The 18,233-nt window shown below is 47.7% G+C and overlaps 2 protein-coding genes and 1 long non-coding RNA gene across 5 annotated transcripts in view; 1 reads left to right on the forward strand and 2 right to left on the reverse strand.

The window, feature by feature from the left end:
- STAT6 (signal transducer and activator of transcription 6) overlaps nucleotides 1-13,238 on the reverse strand; it is a 26,592-nt gene extending 13,354 nt beyond the window's left edge. Inside the window, exon 1 of one of the 2 annotated variants that reach the window (XM_088800151.1) lies at nucleotides 13,146-13,238. The gene's annotated coding sequence lies outside the window, so the exon portion shown is untranslated. Of the gene's footprint in view, nucleotides 1-227; nucleotides 359-13,145 lie in introns of those variants that run through there. The other variant, XM_019742319.3, reaches the window with a different exon arrangement.
- On the reverse strand, nucleotides 10,951-12,806 carry LOC148759079 (uncharacterized). Its single transcript, XR_016022002.1, has 2 exons — nucleotides 12,376-12,806; nucleotides 10,951-11,308 (listed from the first exon to the last, which is right to left on the reverse strand). It is a non-coding gene; the product is annotated as an uncharacterized LOC148759079 (long non-coding RNA).
- Nucleotides 13,239-13,253: 15 nt separating the features above from the next.
- Nucleotides 13,254-18,233, forward strand: part of LRP1 (LDL receptor related protein 1) — an 84,607-nt gene continuing 79,627 nt past the window's right edge. For both annotated transcript variants that reach the window (XM_074325544.2, XM_088800144.1), the window contains exon 1: nucleotides 13,254-13,683. In XM_074325544.2, the coding sequence (XP_074181645.2) occupies nucleotides 13,617-13,683 (67 nt within the window). In that variant the 5' untranslated portion in view covers nucleotides 13,254-13,616. The remainder of the gene's footprint in view (nucleotides 13,684-18,233) is intronic.

Here is an 18,233-nt window from a genome sequence, read left to right on the forward strand (position 1 = left end):
GGAGGGACTGGGCTCCCCGTGGTCTCTGGGAAAGCAAATCCCTCTGGGCTTTGTGCTCCCTCCAGTGGAGGACCCTGAAAAGCAGCAGGGAGCTTGATGTCCTAAGGCCTAGGTCCCCCTCCCTTATTGGCAGAGAAAGCTTTAGAAGTCGCGTGACCACTGGTGGGAGGGAGTGGGGGTCCCCAAGCTCAGAATTCTGCAATACTCCAGGAGTGCCTCAGACTGACCGTCTCTGCCCCCTCCTCCCACGGTGCTTGCTAGTCCTCAGACCCCGGTGGGAGCCAGCACAAGCTGAAGTTGCTGCCTGCAGACTCCCCAGGGACAAGTTGGATTATGACTCTGCTGTGCAGCCTTAGTGAAGTTCCTGTTTCTGGGGTAAACACTGAGTGAGACACACCCAGGAACACACATGCACAACTTCCCCGGCCACAAGAACACACACACACACACACACACACACACACACACACACGCTTACACACGTGCGGGCAGGCTCATAGACATGTCAGCACTCAGAGCCATATGCAGTCACAAGGAGACACACGTACACAAGGCTTGCTCAGCTTCTGAGTCATCATCCATCATAACTAGTGGATGGTTTCTGCAGCTTTTGCTAGAGGAGGAGCTGAAGGAGGCTAAGGGACCCAGAGAGGCCTTCACACTTCCAAACCTGAGAGAAAGTGTGTGGAAAGGGTGGTCTCTTGGGGAACTTGGGAGGTGGGAGGAGGTTTCCACCCCCCTCTCACCCAACAGGGCTGGGCTGAGGGGCCAAAGCTAGGCCTATGCTGCCCCCTGGTGCCTGAACTGATTGCCAGAACCCAGCTCCTCCCCTCCCACCCCACGTGGCCGGGCATGTGTGTTCAGGAGTGCATGGGTGTCTGGCCCAGCCAGTCAACAGGGTACCAGTTAAGAACTGTTTGGGTTCAAATCCTGCCAACACTGCTAACTGCACAGCTCTGGGTGATTTACTCTGTGCTTCAGTTTTGTCATCTGTAAAATGGAACAAATAATAGTCTTAACTCATAAGGTTGTGAGAGTGAAATATGATAATACACGTGAAGGCTTAGAACAGTGCCTGGTACTAAATATTAGGCACTATTTTGATTGCCCAGAATAAACCAGACATGAGGAAGGCAACAGGGCCTCCATCCTACGTCAGGGTCCCTGGGTTTGGGGATATTAGCTCTACAAAGACAGAGCCTATTAGAGGTATGTGTGTTTATGTGTTTATTGTGTCTGAAAGGCAGTGAATTGAAGAGGAGGGAGAGCAGGGGTGGAGATGACCAGCAGGGAATCTGTCTTAGGATCGATCACGGTGTATGCAGTTTGCATGTGCTCCCAGGTGGCCATGCTGCCTGCAGACATTCACAGACAGTGGCTGAATTCAGGCTCCAGCATCTAAGGGTCTTAGAAGGTCCAAGTTCCCCCAAAGTTTGGTAAGAGGAGGGAAGGAGTGAATGCAGTCTCTAACTTTGCTTCATTTTGGGGGTAGGAAGATGAGGAACAAATACTAGTAGGAAAACAATATTTTTTGTCATCCTCTCTAATTGATTGCACTAGTGGGGACACTGTGATGTCATGGAAAGAACTCAGAATTTAGAGGAAAATCTGGTTTGGGTCTGACTCCATTTTGGGTCAAACCCTCAAATGGAGACAATAACTACATCTACTTTACATAGCCTAGACTAGGGTGCAAAATTTAAGGAAGCACTCATCTTCAGGTCGTGCAGTTGCAGGGTTGGCCAGACTTTCAGTAATGACACCCCTACTTGCACAATCCTGAGAATGAGTGCTTTCCTTGTTTCACCCTCCTTTGGGTCCTACCATCCCACCAAATGGCAATTAAGATTGCATGAGAGAAAACATGGGAAAAAAGAACTTTTGGGTTTGTGGACTGCAGCAACCCACCTGAGTCATAAAATCGATTTGGTGAGTGTGTTAGTTTGCTAGGGCTGCCATAACAGAGCACCACAAGCTGCACGGCTTAAACAACAGAAACTTATTGTCTCTCAGCTCTAGAGGCTAGAAGTCCAAGACCAAGGTATTGGCAGAGTTGGTCCCTTCTGAGGGCTGTGAAAGAGATTCTGTTCCAGGCCTCTCTCCTTGGTTTGTAGCTACCATCTTCATGTTTATATGGTGTTCCCCCTATGTGCGAGTCTGTCTCCAAATTTCTTCTTTTTTTTCTAAGGACACCAGTCAGATTGGATTAGAGCACACCTTAATGACCTCATTTTAACTTGATTACGTCTGTAAAGACCCCATTTCCAAATAAGGTCATATCCGGAAGCATTGGGGGTACCTCATATGAATACGAATTTTTGAGGGACATAGGAATTCAATATATAATATGTGAATTTTCAAAGACACATTTCAACCCATAATAAGGAACCTTGACCATCGCTTTTTTTAAACCAAGTAGAATAGAAAATACCAGTATGCATCACACAAAGTAAGGATAGGTAGTGTCTAATGAAACTTGTTTCAGTTTTATATGTGTATCTGAGTTCTAGGTCTTGATGTAAGAGATACATTTTAGTGCAGGTTGAGATTTTTTAAAAAGCATTTGGATGTAATCACCTTGCATTGCTTTTTAATTATTTTATGGGTACATCCTTCTTCTCTGACTAGAACATAAGCTCCCGGAGGGCGGGGACTCATATCATTCTGCAAACACTGCTGTGTAACTAGAAAAGACAACATTCATTCTTGCTAGTAAATACGAGGACTACCATTTACTGAATGTTTACTGTGTATCTGGCAATGGGCTAAATGTTTTACATACACTCTCTTATATAAGGACTAAACTTGGTGAAGGATTGATAGCAAGATCTCAGTACATTTCACAGACAAGAGGAGTGGGTGCCATGGGCAGCAGGCTGGGATTTGGGGAGGATTGAGGGACAGAAGGAAAAGGTCACTGAAGAAGTGTGGGAAGCAGCGGTGGACCCCTAGCCAGTTCTGTGTCCCAGGCCTTTGCCATTGTCCCCAGATTTCCATCTTAATACTAACTCACCACTTAGATTAAACAGAGACCCTCCGCTGGAAACTTCCTAGTTTCCTGCTCTCTATCAACAGACATATTCATCATCACCTGAGCCCTCTCTCAGGCTCAGAGGAGAGGGTGTCTGTGTCCCTGCCCCTGCCCACGGTATGTTCTTCCACCTGTGCTTAGGACCCCTCCCTTCTGCTTCTCCAGGCACTGTTCCATTCATGGTTCCCTGGATCCTCCAAATCTCCAACCTCTCATTCTCTAATTATTATAACTCTTTACCCTCAGCATATAAACATGTTCAAATCCCTCCCATCTTTGAAAAAGTAAAATGAAACTGGTAGCAAGCAAACAAAACCAATCTGCCCAGAATCTATGCCCAGTTAATTTAACAAAAATTTATTGGATATCTGTTCTCAGGCTCGTAAAGCTGAGAGGAAGAATCCAATTAGTTAACAATGATACTACAGGATAATGGGAGTTGTCATTCTAGTGAAGCACAAGGTGCCATGGAAGCATATAGGAGGGGAACCTAAACTAGGTAGAGGATAGGGGAGATCAGGGAGGTCTTCCTGGAGGAGGTGATGCCCAAACTGAACCTTGAAGGAAAAATAGGAGTTATCCAGTCAAAGAACAAGAGAAGAGTTAAACCAGGAAGAGGCTCTAGCATGTGCAAAAGCATGATACTATGGGAGCATGGTACCTCTGGAAACAGGTAGTAGTTTGGCAATGGGGAGCATTAGAGGATTTAGGGCAAGTGAGTAATATGATGATGTTTAGTCGGTGTGGAGGATGGACTTAAAGTATAAGTCTGAAGCCAGGAGAACAGTTCATATGGAGGAGACCACTTGGTGGAGTAGAGGTGAAGCAGTGTGGAATCAAGTCTGGTTAGGAAGAGAAGTAAAGATATGAGGAGCCAATGGGTAAAGGAAGAATAGAGTAAAGGAACTGGAAGTCTCAACAGGCCTAAAGACCAGCCTTCTTGGGAGCAAGGGAGAGAAAAAGCTAGGGGCTGGAATGTTGTATTCAGAGACAAGGGGCTGAGATTTCAGTCCAGCTCTCCTGGCAGGGTGTGGTACAGGTTGTAGCTATTGGAGTAAGTGACTGTGGCAACATGGAGGTGAGTCATCAGAGTTGAGGAGGGCAAGGAACCAAGAGGCCAGGGTGCTGCTGGACATTGAAGCCATCTGGCTTTGCAAAAGACCTGGGATGCACAGGAAGACAGTGAGTCAGATGTCAAAGTCTTCAAGAAATGTGGGCAAGTGACCAGGACATCAGTAGATGACAGCAAAACAACTAACATCTAGTGAGGGTTTATGTGTTACTTCAATTCCTACTTTAAAAACATCTAAGCCCTGTATATTTTATCCTACAACAATACTATGAGATAGAACTATGGGTCCAACATGGTAGCTACTAACCATATGGGGCAATTTAATTTTAATTTAAAAATTCAATTCCCCAGATGCACTAGCCACATTTCAAATGCACGATAATCACATATGGCTAATGGCTACTATATTAGCACAGACATGGGATATTTCTATCATCACAGAAAGTTCTATTGGATAGTGCTGATAGCCCTCATTTTTACATATGAGGAAATTGCAGTGTGGAACGGTTAAGTAACCCACCCAAGGCCAAAAGGAAGGCAACTGAGCTGGGATTTGAATCCAGTTAGTTTGGTGCGAGCACTGCTGCCCTTAAGTTGCATGCTACCCATTTTCTCAATGGAAGGTGAAATAGCAGGCCCTCAAAGGAAGAGGAATTTTTATGACTATCAGGGCAAGCACTGATGGTGCCTGTATAGCAGCAAGCCTTTCTCCCTTGCTGAGAAAGTCTGGATTTTGTACAGGTGTTCCCCTCCCATGCATTCAGGGAATGAATCTTATTGATCTAGCCTATCACAGTATTTCCATTCCCCTGGCCAATAGGACCTTAGGGGGCTCTTGGGAAAGATTTTGTTCTTCTTCAATGTCAAGTCTATACACGAGGATTGGAATAGCTGCAACCATGTTGCAACCATGAGGAGAGATACCATCAGCCACTGAGGATAGACTAGCGGTTCAAAGAGGTAGAAAACTCTCATTGTCTGGGTGATGAACACACAATGGGATTTATAGATGATGTAATACAGAATTGTACACCTGAAATCTATGTAATCTTACTAACAATTGTCACCCCAATAAATTTAATAAAATAAAATTAAAAAAAAAAAAAGAAAACTCTCATTGGGGCCAGCCCGGTGGCTCAGGCGGTTAGAGCTCCATGCTCCTAACTCTGAAGGCTGCCGGTTCAATTCCCACATGGGCCAGTGGGCTCTCAACCACAAGGTTGCCAGTTCGATTCCTCGACTCCCGCAAGCCATGGTAGGCTGCGCCCCCTGCAACTAGAAATGGCAACTGGACCTGGAGCTGAGCTGCGCCCTCCACAACTAAGACTGAAAGGACAACAACTTGAAGCTGAATGGCACCCTCCACAACTAAGGTTGAAAGGACAACAACTTGCTAAACTTTCAGGTATAAAACAAATAAGACATGGGGATGTAGTGTACAGAATAGGGAATATAGTCAATAATATTGTGATAGCATAGCACAGTGTCAGATGGTTGCTGGACATAATCGTGATCACTTCTTTGGTATATAAATGTTGAATAACTATGGTGTATCCCTGAAACTATTATAATATTGTGTTAGCTACATTTTCAATAAAAATCTTTTTAAAAATTAAAAAAAAAAAAAAAAAAAACTCTCATTGAATCAACCAACCTTGGACCAGCTCTAGATTTCCAAATTGTTCAGTCTACTTTAATCAGGTCTTCTGTTACTTGCTGCTAGATGCATCCCTAATTAAGATCTTGGTGGAGCCATACTGACTATAGGAAATGAAGAGCCCAGAGCAGGCTGACTGCCCATGCTCCCACTATCACCTGTCTTGTGCATTTGGAAAAATAAGTGATATCTCTTTAAAGGAAGAGCATCCTCAGGGAAGAGCCATGTTTCAGACAAGCAAAGGGGAGCAAAGACAATCTAAGCCCAGGGCTTTGTGCAAGGGTGAGGGTGGGAAGCAGTGTAAGGGTGGTCAGGAAGAGGAAGCACTGGGCTGAGTGGAGAAGGGTAGACGCCCATTGAGGCCTGCCAAGGATGACAGGACGTGAGCAATGGTGGGGTCAGCTGATCTCAAGGTTCCCAATGAAGCCCTGGGCCTGTCAGAGGTTTACTGTGGCCAACAGACCTTCGCCTCACAGAAGGACAAGTAGCAGCCCTGGTAGGTGGGCAAAGCCAAGCATCTCTGGATAGAGCCAGCTGTGGTTAGGATTGAGCCTCGGCAAGGAAATTCCAGCCCTCTAACTAGCACTCTAATTACTATCTTTTCCCTCTCTCTCTCTTCCCCTGTGCAGCCAAGTTCCTTGGGAAAGTTATTCACACTCAGTCTTTCCTCCCTCACCTCCTCAGTACACTCTCCCACTAGTCCAATGAAACTGTCCTGGCCCATGTCACACATGCCCTCCTACATGTCGAGAATGATAGCCTGTTTCTGCCCTTCTTTCGCTGGACTTTCAGCAGTATTCCACACTGTTAGCCACTCTTGAGTAAGCTCTACCCCTGTTGGTTTTCATAGCCCCTCTCTCCTGGCCTTCCTCCTCCCTCTCTGAATGCTCTCTCTCTCTCAGTCTCCTGTCTTCGCAGGTGACTCTTCCTGAGTCATCTTGTCCACACCCAAGGGTGCAGCATGCCAGGAGCAAAGCAATGTAATATGGTGATTAAAACCATGGCCTCGGAGGCCAGGCCACTTGGGTTCAAATCCCTGCCCTACCACTTGGTTGTTTTATGATATCCAAACCCCTGTCAAGATATAGATAACTATCCTGGTCGCAGCCCCATCCCCAGGGGAGCTACTGTTCTGATATTTTTTTTTATATCGTAGGCTAGTTTTGTCTGTTTGAGAATTAATATAAACAGAATAAAACAGGACATGCTTTTATGTCTGGCTTCTTTTACTCACCATGTTTGGAGATTCATCCGTGTTGTTGTGTGTATCCATAGTTTGTCCATTTTTATTACTAAGTAGCATCCCATTGTAGAGATATACCACAATTTGTTTATCCCTTTTTTAAATGATAGACACCTGGGCTGTAGCCAGTTTTGGCCTATTATGAAGAAAACTGCTGTGAACCTTTTTCTTCCAATCTTTGTGTGAGCATGTTTTCATTTCTTTTGAATAAATAACTAGAAGTATAATTGCTGGGTCATACGGTAGGTATATGCTTAGTTTTATAAGAAACTGCTACATGTTGTTCTAAATTGATAGTACATTTTACATTCCCGCCACAATATGTGAGTTCCAGATGCTCTACTTTCTTACTAACATTTGGCATTGTCAAATTTTTAAAGTTTAACCATTTTGGTGAGTGTGGAGAATTATCTCATTGTGGTCTTAATTTGCATTTTATTGATGACTAAAGATATTGAACACTTTTCATGTGTTTATTGGCCATTCATATGTTCTTTTGTGAAGTATCTGCTCAAATCTTTTGTGCATTTTTTTAAAAATTGGGTTGTCTTTCTATTACTGTGTTATAGCAGTTTTATATATATCTTGGATACCAGCCTTTCATCACATCAATATTTTGCTTACCTTTATGGCTTACTTGTTTCTTTTCTTTTTTTTAACTTATATTTATTTTAAGTCTGTTTTTCCAGGACCCATCAACTCCAAGTCAAGTAGTTGTTTCAATCTAGTTATGGAGGGCGCAGCTCACAGTGGCTCATATGGGGATCGCACTGGCAACCTTGTTGTTAAGAGCACTGCGCTCTAACCAGCTGAGCTAACCGACCACCCCACTTGTTTATTTTCTTAATGGTGTCTTTTGACAAGTGTTTTAAATTTCGATGTTTATCATTTTTTTCTTTTGTGGTTATTGCTTTATATGACTTAAGAAAATTGTGACTACCTCCAAGTCATGAAGATATCCTGTATTTTCACCTAAAAGCTTTATAATTTTAGCTTTTATAGCTTAGATCTATGAGCCATCTTTTTTTTTTTTTTTTTTTTTTTTAGATTTTATTGGGGGAAGGGGAACAGGACTTTATTGGGGAACAGTGTGTACTTCCAGGACTTTTTTCCAAGTCAAGTTGTTATCCTTTCAGTCTTAGTTGTGGAAGGCGCAGCTCAGCTCCAGGTCCAGTTGCCGTTTTTCTAGTTGCAGGGGGCACAGCCCACCATCCCTTGTGGGAGTTGAACCGGCAACCTTGTGGTTGAGAGGACGCGCTCCAACCAACTGAGCCATCCGGGAGCTCAGTGGCAGCTCAGCTCAAGGTGCCGTATTCAATCTTAGTTGCAGGGGGTGCTGCCCACCATCCCTTGTGGGACTCAAGGAATTGAACTGGCAAACTTGTGGTTAAGAGCCCAATGGCCCATGCGGGAATCGAACCGGCAGCCTTCGGCATTAGGAGCATGGAACTCTAACCACCTGAGCCACCAGGCTGACTCTCTATGAGCCATCTTGAAGTAATTTTTGCATATAGTGTGAGGTAGAGGTCAAAGTTCACTTACTTCTCCCATATGGATAGTCAGTTGTTCCAGCACCATTTGTTGAAGACACTCCTTTCCCCAATGGATTGCTTTGATATCTTTGACAAAATCAAATGACCTTTAAGTGTGAGTTTATTTCTAGGCCTCAGTTCTGTTCCATGAGTCTGTTTATTGATCCTCATGACAGTACCACACTGTCTTGATTACTGTAGCTTACAAGTCTTGAAGTAGTGTAACTCTTCCAGTTTGGAGGTTTTAAATTTTAATCTTATTGTTGTTGTTGTTGTTGTTATTATTATTAGTAGTAGTAGTATTTAGCATTGGATTTTAAAAACTCCCCCGGTGACTCTAATGTGCAGCCCAAATTTGAACACTTTAAGAATATTCTAATGTGAGCCAAAGTTTCCAGACCCAGCTTTCTCTGTCCCTATCCTCTAGGGTAATATGATAAACCAATTAGTATACTTGATTATACCTCCTTAGAGGAATCCTCTTCCTCTCCAGCTCTCTGGCTGATGTATTAAGGACTTCCTCAATTTTTCACCTGGCTCCCCACTGCTTGTAGGAAAAAACAAAATCTAAATTCTTAGTGTGGCTAAAATCACCCTTTGTATTTAGGCTCCCTGATCTTCATCCATTACCCTCCCCAATAAGTACTTTAAAACTTCAGACATATCGTATCAGTTATTCCTCAAATGTTTTAAACTTCCTCATGCCTCCATGCCTCTGCCTGCCAGCCTAAAACACACTTTTCTCCTGTCATTGCTTGTCATTTCCTTTTTTTCTTTCAATATGTAGCCTGGCGTCATTTACCCTGCTCTGCTTTGACCTCCTTATCTGGAATAAGTATCCTGCCCTGGTGTCCATGGCCCTCTGTGCTTGCCTTTATCGAGGCATTAAGGTACCGTGTTGTAATTGTCAATCATCTTGTTGTACTGATCTGTATGCTTCTTGAAGGCTGAGACTATGTATTTCTACCTCTTGTTCCTGCTGCCTAGCAAGGTGCCTCGCACATATGAGGTACCTAATAAATGTTTATTCCGTCTATGAAAACTGGCCTCCAATCTGCATTGTGATTTGGGGCAGATTCCTTAATGTCTCTGAATCTCTATTTCCATATCTACAAAGTGAAAATAACACCTTTGCCACAAGGTGGTTATGAGACTCAAGTGAGCTAATTCATGTAAAATCCATTGTGTGGACCTGGTACATGGTAAGTGCCCAATAAATCTTGGTTCTCTTCCCACCTTTCCATCAGACCGGTCAGACACCCTCCCATTTACACCTCTTTAGTTGACCACTAGGTGGTGTCAGTCTCTGGCCTGACATTCAGTCCCAGAGCTGCCCCTTAATGCCCCATTCCAGTGCCTGTTACACTTAGACAGGAAAAGGAGATGGTTAATGATTTGCTGGGAGATCCAAAAAAGGAGATATCCTCTCCCAGACCAACTTCTTTGCCACTGTCACCATTCTAGGTATCCTGATTATGGATTGCAGAGAATTCTTCCTTGATTTCCCACTATTCTCCATACAAGGATTTGAAGATGGAAAAAGCTTCTTAAGAATAGAAGTGGGAGAAGAAGCTGGAGACAGAGAGGGATTGCATAATGAGTTACTATAGAAGAAATATGGAGAAGATGCTTACAGTCACATTCCATTTGACAGGAATTAATTTTGATTGTCTCCTCAACCAGCACAGGTACTCCCAGTCCTAATGCTCTTGCCAGCATCCCCACCATCAATCGAAAGTTCCAACCCTGTGTGGATCCAAAGAAGTAAAAGACATGGACATCCCTGCCCTTAAGGAGTTTATGGTCTGGTGGTGGACATAGACCCGGCAAAATTAGGTGCTAATGTCTAGGTACTGAGGTTATCTTTTTTTTTTTTTTTTTTTTTAAGTTTTTTATTTATTTAAGTGTGTTTTTCCAGGACCCATCAGCTCCAAGTCAAGTAGTTGTTTCAATCTAGTTGTGGAGGGCGCAGCTCACAGTGGCCCATGTGGGGATCAAATCGCCAACCTTGTTAAGAGCACAGCGCTCTAACCAACTGAGCTAACCGGCCGCACACTGAGGCTATCTTGAGTGCCAGTTTGGAACAGGAGAGATGGGCAGAGCGAGAACTAACAGGAGAGCTTTTCTGAAGAGGGTAGGGAGGAGCTGGGAGAACAGTATAATTAAAGGCTCAGGTAGAAATATGCGTTCTTTCACCTTATAGAGACACCCTCAGCAGTTTACATAGTGGAAATAACCTAAGTGCCCAACACCCCCCAAAAATAGTGGGGATTCCAAGTAGCCAATATAAAGAGTGAGCTAGATGTGTGTGTACATTATGGAAAGGGATCAAGACAGGTTAATTGAAAAAAGCAAGTTACGGAACAGTATATATTGTATGAGCTCATTTGTGGTTTTAAAGGATGTTTATATATATTTATCATTTAAAAAAAAAAACCTCTTGGAAGGAAAACCATGGAACTCTCAGTAGTGGTTACTGTAAGGGTGGAACTGAAGAATGGGTGTGGAGAACAGCAAGTTTACTCTTCACCCTGTACCTTCCTATACTCTGAGTTTTTTTAGCCACTAATTACTACTACTTTTTATAACACAAAGTTAATAAAAATAAATACACATTCACATTCAGGAGCTAGTAAGTGTTGGGACGTAGCAAGGGAGAAGTGTTGACATGCTGTCTGAGGTCAGATTTTGGATGGCCATGACTGGGAGAAGAGTTCACATTTGATTCCGTTATCTCCAGACATCCAGTAGCGGTTCACCAGCCAGGAAGAGACTATACAGGGAAAGCAGATTTAGGAAGATTCACCTGTGTGTAAGGTAGTTAGCAGGGAGAGAAATGAGACTCCCCCTTCATAAACTTCATATGGTCACTCCAGCTAGCTTTTTCCTTTCAAAGCTGTCTGAAATCTGCCTCAATATGATTTCACTTGGACCACAATATTGGGAGTTCTGAGAGAGGAAGGAACCTAGGAGGCATTCATGAACAACATTTAGAGTGTCCCTGCCATGTGCCTGTCGCTGTGTTAGCCAATAATGGTTGAATAAAAGGATGAGTAAGTCCCACCCCTGCCTGAAGAAATTCTGCAGTGGAAAATGGAGGAAATCTGAGCTCTATTTCAAAGGAAAAAATAACAGACCTTGAGCATAGGCTTGCAAGACTGGATATAGTTGGCAAAGAGTCTGAGGTTTCTAGCCTGGGAAACGAAAGGCAGGTGGCCTTGGCCCTGAGCAAAGTGAGCCAAGGAAGCTCTGGTTTGGGGGAAAGGTCAGGTTCCCTCTGGATTCCTCCTCACTGCCATCAATTGACAAGTCCTCCATGCTGCTCTGCTTTCTGCCAGGAACTGACTGGAGTGAGGACTTGGGGCCCTTCCTTGACTAGAATTTTAAAAGGGAGAGCGTGGTGCAACCCTCTCTCATCCCTAACTGTCAGTTTCTGGCAGCCAAGGTCGCCTGCTGTCTCCCTGAACTCTGACTTCAGACACCAGAAAGACAGCCAGGGTACAGCCTTAAAACGCCGCCCAGAAGGGGGCAGTGGCCAGAAGCACATTCACCGGGCTCTGGAAACAGCCTCGCCTTCTGGACTCAAAGTAGCATTCCCGTACAGGCTCAGAGCCGGGACAAAGGTCCCGCACTCATTAGACATCTCCTTAGAACTCCGGTCCAGAGTCCCTCATCTTATTCCAAATCCCTGTTTGCTCGGAATCTAAAACCTCGACTTGGTGAGAAGCCAGTCAGAAGGTATAAAAAAACAAAACACCAAAGAAAAAAAAATAAATGAGCCCCGACCTCTTGGGGCGAAGTGGGGTGGCCCTTCCTCAACCCCACCCGCTGGTGACTCACCTCCCTCCAAACCAGAGACTGCCCCTCCCGCGCCCGATGCCAGGCGACCAGGGCGGGGCGGGTGCTAAGGTGGGCTCCATCTCCAAGTCCTAGGCGGGCAGACAAGCTCCGGCGTGTCCCCGCGGGTGTCCCTGTTTACTCCGAGCCCTGGAGCGAAGTGGGGGCGGGCCCTCGCGGCCCCTCCCCTACCCCGCCCCCCTTCGCCGCAGGCCCCAGTCCTCGTCCCAGTCTTACGAAGTCTCCAAATCAAAGCTCAGCCTCTCCCTGTATCTTCCCTGCAGACTGGCGGCCCCTGCCCCCACCCCAGGCAGGCGAGGCACAGTCCAGGCTCTCGGTGGAAATCAGGCCTCGGCCCAGATTTGGATCCCCAGGTCTTGGATCCCCAGACAGCGCCTGAAACCCTAGGGCATGACACCGAGTTTCAAAGAGAAGCCGCTCCTCTCTCCGTGTCCACTGCCCAATCCCCCCATGCCCCTTCAGCAAGCTGCAGCGTGGGGGAGAAAGTCCCAATTAGGGGAGAGGGCGCTCTTGGCCCCAAATCAGCTAGCGACGCCCAGATCCCACCACTCTAGAACCGCTGGCCAGAGCTCCAAATCTCGTAGCTGCTCAGACACCCCCCTCCCCAGGGCAGCGCGCCAAATCTGCGCATGCGCACTCACAGGACTGCCGCGTAGCTCTTTCCCCCCCCCTTTTTCTTTCCCCGCCCCTTCTCTCCCTCCCTCCTCTACCCGTCCCCTCCCTCTCCCCCACCTCAGCCCGCCCCGCGGCACCTCTGTCCGGGGAACTGTGGTGCGAGCTCCAGGCCCGTGCACTGAGGAGGCGGAAACGAGGGGAGCCCCCAGAGCTCCATCAGGCCCCTTCCAAGGGCTCCCCCACCCGGTCCACGCCCCCCACCCCCCACCCCGCCTCCTCCCAATTGTGCATTTTTGCAGCCGGAGGCGGCCCGGAGATGGGGCTCTGAGCTTCGCCCAGGGAGGGGGATAGAGGAGCGAAGAGAAAAGCAGGGGTGTGAAGGGTTTGGAATTGGGGGCAAGGGGCGCAGCCCCATCCACAGACCTTCCCTAAGGGACTCCGAACTCTACCTCTTCACCCACGCCCCTGGTGCGCGTTGCGGAGGGCTAGGATAAGAATAGAGGAGGAGGGGGAAAGGAGGAAAAAGGGGGACCCCCCAATTGGGGGGGCGACGGCGAGAAGTAGCAAGACCAGAGGGGAGGGGGCTGCTGCTTGCATCAGCCCACACCATGCTGACCCCGCCGCAGCTGCTGTTACTGTCCCTGTTCTCAGCTCTGGTCTCGGCCGCTATCGATGGTGAGTGAGATTCTGCGGCCCCCTTGGACCCCTGGGGACACCCACTCCCCAGCCCCCACTCCTGCGTTCGGATGGGGAAGGGAGGCGCGGGAGGGGGTGCCTTTTGTTATCCCAGTCCAGCTGACACCGCAGCGGCCCAACTGGGGGTGGGGATGGGGGTCCAATTTGGAGGATGAGGGCCCTGGGCAAATGATGCTTCCGGGGGGGCCCCCCAGCCCAAACAAAGACCAGAGGCCTGGGAATGGAGAGGAGGGTTCCCCCTTTTTCTGATCCCAGGATCCAAAGGCCTTCTCTTCCTATCTCTGGTCGGGGAGGGCCTCCACCTCCCTTACATCCTCCCCCCCTCTACCCCCATCTGAATTGTGAAGGAATCCAGATTTGCAACGTAGGGCTCCAAAAGGGGGTGGAGGGCCTTTTGCAGTGGCCTCTGAATCTGAAAGGGAGAGCCAAGTCAGGGGTGACCCGCTAGGCAGAGGGCAGGCAGGCCCAAGAAGGCTGTGGGTAGAGAGGGAAGGCCACGGAGAGGGCCCCCTGCTTGGATGTGGAATCCGGGCCTGGGAGACCAGGCTTAGAGGCCTGGGTCCAGGATCCAGATGGCTGCCCGCCTGGGTTCCGAAGTGGGCACTTACCCCCTCTCAGAGCCTCTGTCAGTAGCATGGATAGGGCTGTATTGGGGAGCAGAAAAAAAGCAAGTGATGCTATGTGACTGAATTTTTCTTAATTCCTGGGAGCTGTGAAATGAAAAACGTCAGATGTCATCGCTGGGGAAGGGGACTGGAGAATGGTCTGGAATGCTGAGGTGGGAGGGTAGAGGAAGGCTGCTTTCTCCCTGATTTCTGGCTTGATCACAGTTTGGACTGGAAGGAGAGTTGGAGGTTGGATGGGGGTTATGGCTATGCCCCCACTCCCCAATTCTCTGCTTCTTTGGTAAATGTGTATTTCTCTCCACCATTTCCCCTCCTGCCTTCATATACACATATTTTGTATACTGTAGTTAGGTTTGGGCTAGAACACTGTCCTTTTGGGGACATGGGGTGCCCCTTCTCCCCTTTTTGTGTCAGCTATTTTTTCTCTTACTTATGAGTCACTGGTTCAAGTCTTGCCCAAGCTGGGGTCATAGGGTTGGGCTGGGCTGGGCCCCTGATTTGAGAAGCAGTGGGATCTCATCACTTCCCGTCATTTTAGTTCTGTCATCCGGGGAAAACATTGGCCTAATACCATCATGCACCCCTCCTCCATCTTCTAAATTTTGCCAGGTTGGAATTGGGAAAGTTTTTCTCTGAAACCAGATTATCTCTCCCTCTCTTCCTCTCCCCCCAAATTGCTTCAGTTGCAGGAGGGAGGTTAGGGGTTCAGGAAGTAGCTGTGTCCAGAAAAACAGCGTATTCACTGGCCCTCAATTATGCCATCTGGGGGACTGTCTGCTCCTCCCCCCCGCCCCCTACTACCTTAATTATCTACCCAAGAGGAGGAAAGAGGATCTGCCCTGAATATCCTCCAGACCAGCCCTCACAGCCAGCCTTTGCCCATGACTTCCTCTCTTTTGCACTTTCTTTCCTCTTGTTTTCAGCCCTGTGAGGTGGGAGGGGAAACCGAGGCAGAGAGATTTGGGTATAGCAGCTTCTAGGAGGGATAGGGGAAAAAAATTAAGAGAGAAAGAGAAAGAGACCACCAGGAACCCCATGACGAAGGATGGATGGAGTTAGAAGCAAGGGGGGGGGGGCGGTGAGTCTCTGTGGAGAGCAGAAAAGTTTCCCAGCCCAGTCAGGGATGACCCCAGCAGCATCACGCCTAGGATTCTAAAACAGTTCTATTTGCCACACCAAGTTGGTTGGTGGTCAATGGAAGAAGGAGACTGAACATGTCCTCCTTAACTGTCTCTACCCTTTCTTACAAATTTCACCCAATCCACAGCAGTAACCCCAGCTCAAACCAACTGTATCGGAAGTCCCAGGGAAAGGACCCCTCCCCAAACACACACTACTGTTCTTGCCTTGGGACTGGAGATATGAATCATGGGTCTCACCAGGTTCGGGGTGAGAAAGGGGAATTGCACAGATCCGTAGGGCCAGTGCTATCCAGGTAGCCTAGGGGATTCCGTTATCCCTACTCCTGCCTTCACACCCCAAGCCCACTGACACAGAACTTCCTCCTTTCAGAGAAGGAAACCCTGGGCCCCAGTTTACCTGACTTAGTGTCTAACCTTCCTTCCTGCTGCTCTGAGGCCTGGTTGCTTTCCCTCCAGAGGAGCAGCCCTCAGGGCCTTCCCCACCTCCTCTGCTTTCTCTGCTATTCTTGAACCTACCCCGAGGTCCCCTTCTTTTTGGGGAGCAATGTCACTCACCATGAGTAGACAGAATTGAGTGTACTTGATCGCTACTGGAGAGGATGGGGAAACAGATGGAGTGTGGAATGGAAAGAGGGGTTATTGAGGACTCTGCTCAGATTAAGAACATTTTGTAGTGAGGAGGGCAGCCCCAGGCAGATGCGGCTCAGACAGAGAAGGCGGACTGCCTCCTTTCCTCCGCCTTCCACACACCCCCTTGAGCCAGTGTATTACCAGTTAGCAGACAAGCTCGACACTTGAAGTGAGTTTTGAGGCTGAGGTGTTTTCCTCCTGACTCTCTGAGAGAAGGTTTCAAACTCCTTTCTCCCCTGGTCGGACCTGGATCCTTGAACATCTCCCCTCACCCTCATCTTTCAAAGCAGGGACGTGTAGGACATTGATTTTGAGATTGGGGGGATATTTTGATGTTTGAGGCTGCTTTACAAGACTTCCTTTTACTCCATCCTTGCTCCATTTTCTCCCTAGTTTTTTGCCCCCAACCCCTCCCCTATCACTGGGCCTCCTGAGGATGTCAGCTGGGGCCCTGACCAGAGCTAGATCTGTCCGAATCCTGCAAGTCTTCAAAGCTCCTTCCTTACCTTTGGGAAGCCCTTCCATACTCAAGTCTTTCTTTCCTCCTGCTGCAGTCTCCACCTTGCACATCAGAACCCCAAGCCCAGAGCTTATTCCTTCTCAGTAGTCTTTTTTTCACGGTTCCCACCCACCTCTGTGGACTCTCCAGCTTTCAAGTCCTTCAGCTCTGGATGGGGGTGGGGTGGGGGGCTCATTGCCCAGTTGAGTGGGACCACACAAGGATCCCTGACCTGGTGGAGCTGGCAGCTGATGTGAGTGTTTGGAGAACCTAATCCCACCCCCCTGTGTTCAGTCCCAAATTTCAGCCCAGTTAGCAGGATCCTGCATTGTTTGGAAAAGGAAGCAGTTGGATCTGGAGTGCTTCCGGAGCAGTAGCCCCAGGCACCAGTGTAAAACCTCCCTGGGAGTGAGGTGAGGGATGGTGGGGGGAGAGGCATTTGTCCCTCTTACTCATCCTGGGGAGGTGAGTCTCCCCAGGCCTTAGCTGCCATGGTTGAAAAGCCCTGTCTTCCTTCTTCCCTCCCTCCCAATTCTGTGGGAGGCAGTAGTCCCTATTCTGGGTCTCCCTTGGGTCAGACATTGGTAGGGCAGAGACTCTGTCTATCTAAAGCAGGATATATGCTGCCCCCACCCTAATCTGAGTTTCAGGGAGGTTGTTATTCTCCAGGTTCATCCCAATACAACAGTGTCATTATCTTGGCAACCTCGGCTTTTTTGCCTCTGACTGTCTATCATCCATGTGTGCAGTCTTGGCCTCTCAGAAATTCTGTCTCTCATCTTCTTGTTTCATCTCTCTTGTTGCCCATCCTTCATGGCATTCTCTGTCCTGTCTCTTTCAGTCTCTGTCGCTTGCTTTGTCTCTGCCTGTCTCCATCCACCTCCATCCAGCTTCTCAGTTTCCTGAAAGCTACCCAGAAGCAGGCATCTCTCCTGGGCTTTCTCACATGCTCCCTAGCTCCCACCTTGCCATTTTGGAGTTATTCTTCCCTTCCTAGGCCAGACTGGGAATATCTAGTTTGGCAGTGAAATTCCGCCTCCACTTTCCTCCAAGTTTCTCTCTTATTCCCCTCCACTAATTTTGGGAATGGATGTTGGAGAGAATGTTTCTGCAAGAAGAGAACTTGATACCCTTTGTGGGCTAAGTAAGAGGGAGAAAGGAAATATTTCAGAAAGAAAGAGGGAGGTTAGACTTCTGGCAGAACTTCCTCATGACCTGAGAACTAGAGAAAGGTGTGGGGAATGGGTCAGGAGCTTAGAGCTGTTACTTCTACCGAGTATAAGCCATGTGCGTGTGTTGGGCAAGGCTTATAAAGGCCTGGTAACAGATACGATGACCTCTAGGGGCATTCGAAGGGTCTGAATTTTATTTGTGAGAAAAGGAAAAGATGGTGGGGAGGTCACTTGTCAGGCTAATGTGCTGCTGAGTCAATATTGACTCAAGATGGAGGGGGAGACCCTTCCCCTCCCCGGGCAGTCCAAGCCATCCTGTCTGTTCATCTGTCCAGGCCGCAAAGCAGAGGCCCAGACTCAGGAATGACAAAAATGTGTCTGAGCCTCACTGAGCTGCGGGAAGGAGCCACCGGGTAACACCCAAAATGCATAAAATTCAGTGAAAAGCTCTCGGTTTGGG

This window comes from Rhinolophus sinicus, chromosome 1, assembly GCF_057876585.1.
Source record: "Rhinolophus sinicus isolate RSI-liver-muscle chromosome 1, RSI-T2T, whole genome shotgun sequence".
NCBI lineage: Eukaryota > Metazoa > Chordata > Mammalia > Chiroptera > Rhinolophidae > Rhinolophus > Rhinolophus sinicus.